At 44.1% G+C, this 5147-nt stretch overlaps 1 protein-coding gene across 1 annotated transcript; it reads left to right on the top strand.

Annotated features, from left to right (window-relative positions):
• The first annotated feature begins 3148 nt into the window (after window positions 1–3148).
• LOC131210094 (protein-serine O-palmitoleoyltransferase porcupine) lies at window positions 3149–5001 on the top strand. The gene has a single exon (XM_058203291.1). It carries the CDS (start codon window positions 3394–3396, stop codon window positions 4873–4875), a length of 1482 nt encoding a protein of 493 aa, XP_058059274.1. The 5' UTR covers window positions 3149–3393; the 3' UTR covers window positions 4876–5001.
• Window positions 5002–5147: the final 146 nt, after the last annotated feature.

Here is a 5147-nt window from a genome sequence, read left to right as displayed (position 1 = left end):
TTTGATCGTGTGATGCCGGTTGGTTCGGGTTCACTTTCGTAAATAGCCTCGTCCGCGGGACTCAACGAAGGGTTGCAGGAAAGATACCCTGAAAGTAAATCAAGAATGAGAGATGGAAGCAGAAAATCATTTCATCCTTTCAAGTTTTACGATCGCAACTTCCACTACTGCTAAGTTAAGCGATCTTTTTTACTTTACTCATAGTTAATTTCATTTTATTAATGCTCATAGTTGCGAAAACAAGAAAAAATGCACACAGAAACTTGGTTCATTTATTGAGCAAAAAAGGTAGTGGTGGTTGAAGGTTAAAAAGAACACGAGCAAATCGCTGAGCCCAACGACAACAACGCAATTCACGGAGCGTAAACAAATGGCCGGTCTGGCACGCGATCAGCTGTCGAAATTCGACACACACAAGCCCAACCGAGAAAGTGAAACTTCAACGTATCGGCTTTCCCTCAAGCGACTGAAACTAGCGGAAGACGTGGAGCACAACAAAACCGAAGAAAGTTTTGCGCTGGCGCAGTACGCACCCGGTGTTTCGCCAGCCTCACGGAAAAGGAAATATTGATCGGTTGTTTATAATGACAGCGGCAACCAAAAATAAAAATAAGTGAAAAATCGATCAAAGCCCCCTTCAGATAGCAAAGTATGGATGACTGCAATCGGTGCAATCATTGCACGGATAATCACGATGAATCAGCTACGCACACATATTCCGCTTAAGAGCCCTTATCAGCGCCTAGGAATGCGATTACTACGCACTTGCCAATGGGCTGGAAACATATTCATTGACCCACCCATCTAGGGCTCAAGGTACAAAGGAAGTTCCACGGTGGGGGTTGATAGTGAAACTATGTGGAAGGTTTTCTCTCCTTTCTGAGCGCGCGTGGCATCAACCTTTGTGCTTTTGCTAATGCTTACCTTAAAGACTGTCTTTTTAACAATAATAAGCAACATAATAAACTAAGTTTTACACGAAATATCTAACAAAAATGACTAACATCACAGATCGATTTGCCAACCTTTGCCACCATCTTGGATTTTGTCGGAGTTGACAGCTTATTCAAGTAACGAACCCGGCAGGGAAACTATGAAGAACTTTGAGAAGCAATATTATTCAAGGAACAGAACGAAAAATGTCGTAAATTATTTTCAAAGACTTCATGAATCATGAAAAACATTTGGAATAGTTTTTTGTACTATTTTACTGTCGGAAACATTATTTTTCTAAGAGAAAACTCACTAGAGCCATGCTTATAAACGGTAAACGGTTTACTGTCATTCTCAGATTTCTGATGGGCGGCGCACGGAAATTGAAGCCGCCGAATTTATAAAGAGCAGCGGCCAAAACATCGTTACATACGCACGCACAAAGCCACATATATTTGTAAACAAACCGGACACGAAATCGAAAAGTGAAACTTTATTACAACTATAATATCAGAAACCACTATTTAAGCAAAAGGCTCTATACAACATGAGCCTGTAATGCCACTTTTGATGCCGCTTTAAATGCATTTTCATTCATGATTTTCATGTAGAAAAAAATTAGCCCCCCTTTCCACTTGTTGCATTGTTTACGAAAATAGTTCGGCCATTCGAGACGAAGATGTCGTTCTACGTTCATTTCAAAAATATCATTTTTAAGCGGTTTTGTTTTAAAACATACCTACTAGAGATCAGGAAAGGATACAACAGTGGATTTTGACGAATAGAGAGACGAAATATAATCAAACATAGGTAAATAAAATCTACAGATTGTGAAATTCAGCCTAGATTAACATTAAGACAAACCAAATTATATTTCTGCAACAGTTTACTCTACGTTTGCTTACGCGGGACGCAATAGTGCTTAATAGCGTGTTCGAGAGATTTTTAGACAAGTGTGGTTGGTGCGTCTACTTACTAGCGCATAACTTACTATCTTCCTGACCTGGGATGAGCGGGGCAATAAATTACAATCTGCTGCTTTCTCACTTTCTCTATGCTAAGGTGAAATTTCTTACAAAGGGATAAAAATAAACTTTAGCCACTAGACTGCTACCATCTCGAATGGATCGCGCCGGTTGTGTAGGGTAACAAGATTTTAAAAATAATAATTGCTGTGGGCATTGTCCTTCCTCTCGCCAGACGTCATCGTCCCTTCGTGCAGGATACTGCTGAAGAAACACGACATTTTCTATGTATTGAAGAAAGGTAGTGGTTAGGCAGAGATAGATTAGCTTTGTTTCTTCTATTGACGTCTTTTGTAAACTTAACTTCGTCTTTCGCGTAAATACGAAACAAGCGAAAGGCGCAGTTCAGGAGACCAATTTTTCACTGTCCTCCCTGTAGCATCATTGCGCTCTTTTCGTGTGTTGCAATTGTGGACTTTCTGATGCACCGACCACAAGCGGCTTTGCCAACAATTTGCAAACCGACACTTCTCGACAACGAGGCAGCAGTTTCGTTTGAGAGACAAGCAGCACAAAGACTACAATCTTTTCGAAACGATCTGCCTCTGTACCGTTGTAAAGCCACACACAAAATGAATTAATTATACCAAAAAATGTACTTCTGCTTGGTTTTCTTTCGATGGCTTCTATCGTCCCTTGACCGGTTGGTATGAAATAAAAATACAGGAAAGCTGAACATCAAACGAGATTTTAAAATACGTTCTTTATAGCCTTCACCAAAACTCTACTCTTCGCAGAACGTGGTGGAAGATAGCTTGGTAAAAATGCGCGCAAAGCATGGATGCCAAATTAAACTGCAATGAAATAATTATACTTTTCCATCGAGCAGTAAATAATAAGCGAATTTTTGAATTTGAAGGCAACGATATTTTTCTTTGCCCACGACCCACGATGATGGACCTCTCATGGAATGGAACACGAAAATTTGAAGGAAGCTGTATAAATCCTTTATCAAACCAAATCAAATGCTTAAATAGGCGAATACTTTGTCGCATTTTGAACAGGAATCTCGCAGTTCAAACCCCATCCAGCATCTATAACGCTCGCTAACGCATCTGTTCTTTTCTGTGCGTTACGATCCCTTTTGACAACTAAGCAGCCGGTGGCAGACGCAGCATCATCCTGTATTGTTTTTATCCAATGCGATCTTGTTCGGTTTTCGTTTTTCCATTAAAGTTAAACCGTGTAAATAGTGTGGTACCATAGCGTAATTAATTGTATAATGATCTAAATGGAATTGAAATGCCATCTTGAGTTCGTTGTCGCGAACTGGTTTTCGATAGGAGCAATCACCGCATATCGCACCGCACGAACAGACAAACTGCAGACGCTGAACTCTATTGTTACATCCAGCGGAAATAACTTCAGTTGCAATAGTTGGAGATTACGGGTTGCTACACATCGCACAAGGACCTAGTGACCGAATTTCCAAGCAATGGAGTACGACTATTACGATGATTACAACGACGAAGCGTACGACGACTCGGATTTGCCGGCGCGGTCCTTCCAGCGGGAACTTAGCTTCGAGGAAACGGTGGCCAGCTGTGTGCATCCATCACTTCAGTTTGCGGTAGAATATATTCTCAATTTTGTCGCCACAAACCTGCTGTTCTGTGTGCTGGTGCGACTGGTGAACCGAAAGTCTCCGGCCCTGCGGTATCTTCACTTGCTGAGCTGCTTCTTCGGTGCGACGCTTATGTACCTCGTTGTGGACTATGGCTATTTTCACTTTACGCAACTGACAATCTCCCTGTACCTTGTGCAGTGGGCCATGCATCGCTGGTTGGCCGGTTGCAGCCGGTTCCTCAGAGTGCCCTTCTTAATCACGGGCTATGGAATCGCGAACTTGCTGTTGAGCGAACTGATGGCACCATCGCCCGAAGCGTGGAATCGGATACGGGGAACACAAATGATTTTACTGATGAAAGTGCTGTCCCTGTGCTTCGATACGGACGAAAACAGTGCACTGCTGAAACAGCTGAACGTGCTGTCCTACGCCGGCTACGTGCTCTGCCCGGCCAACGTTGTGCTCGGACCGTGGATCTCGTTCAGCGATTATCTCAGTATCTGGAAGACGGTTCCTGCCGACACAAGAACAGCTCGTTCGAATAGCCGTCGGATGGTGGTGCACCTCTTTAGGATAGTGACCAGCCTGCTGATGGCGGTAGGGTTTTTGCTGACTTCCAACTGCATGATAGATTATCTGCTTGCGTCCGCCGGCAACAGCTCGAAGTGGATTCACGCGTACAGCAAAGCATTTTCTTTTCGAACGAGCCACTACTTCGTCGCGTATCTGTCACAGTGCTCGATGCTGGCCGGCGCCATCGAATGGAACAAACAGGAAGACGATCGCTCGCTAGCGCTGCCGGCCAACTCACTCTACAGGGTGACATCCCCGCTTGCAGTGGAATTTCCACGATCGCTAGTACAGGTCGTTACCGCCTGGAACATACCAATGCACCATTGGCTGAAACGGTACATCTTTCGTGCGACCAAACGACCCTTCGGCACAGCAACGGCCATCGCCGTGACGTACACGGTCTCGTCCCTGCTACACGGATTGCACTACCGGTTGTGGCTGACGTTGCTGACGATTGGCGCATGGACGCACGTGGAGCACGAGCTGCGGAAAAAGATTGGCAACATCTATTCGGCCTGCGTACTCGTCGGCAAGTGTCCGGAGCGGTGCACGGCGCATTCCCACAAATCTGGCAGCCTGTTTGCCATCGTCATCAACACACTGTTCTTCCTGTTGAATGTCTTCAATCTCATTTACCTAGGATGCATCTTTGAGGGAACGGAGCGGCCACTGGAAGAAAATGCTCGCGATCGGTCGCTTTTTGCCCCCTGGGCAGAGCTTAACTTTGTGTCCCACTGGTTACTAGCATTTGCCTATCTGTTCTACTTGGTCATCTGATCCGAACCTTTCCAGCTACTGCGCTCTCGATGCAGCTAGTCAATTTTCATGGAAGTGGCAGTATTTAGAAAAACTTTAAAGTATTAACATTGGCCAGGCAACATTTTGTCAATTAAGTGACACCAACTAACGACGGCGCACAACTTTGGTCCAAGAACGAAGTGATGCGGAAGCTGAATATTTTTAACGCTCTCTTGATAAACGCAAATAAAATACCATTTTAGAAAACACACTTTCAGTTTACATAATTTATGTGTGACTAACAGAAAAGC

Source organism: Anopheles bellator, chromosome 2, assembly GCF_943735745.2.
Source record: "Anopheles bellator chromosome 2, idAnoBellAS_SP24_06.2, whole genome shotgun sequence".
Classification (NCBI taxonomy): Eukaryota; Metazoa; Arthropoda; class Insecta; order Diptera; family Culicidae; genus Anopheles; species Anopheles bellator.
This window is presented reverse-complemented; position numbering and strand designations above follow the sequence as displayed.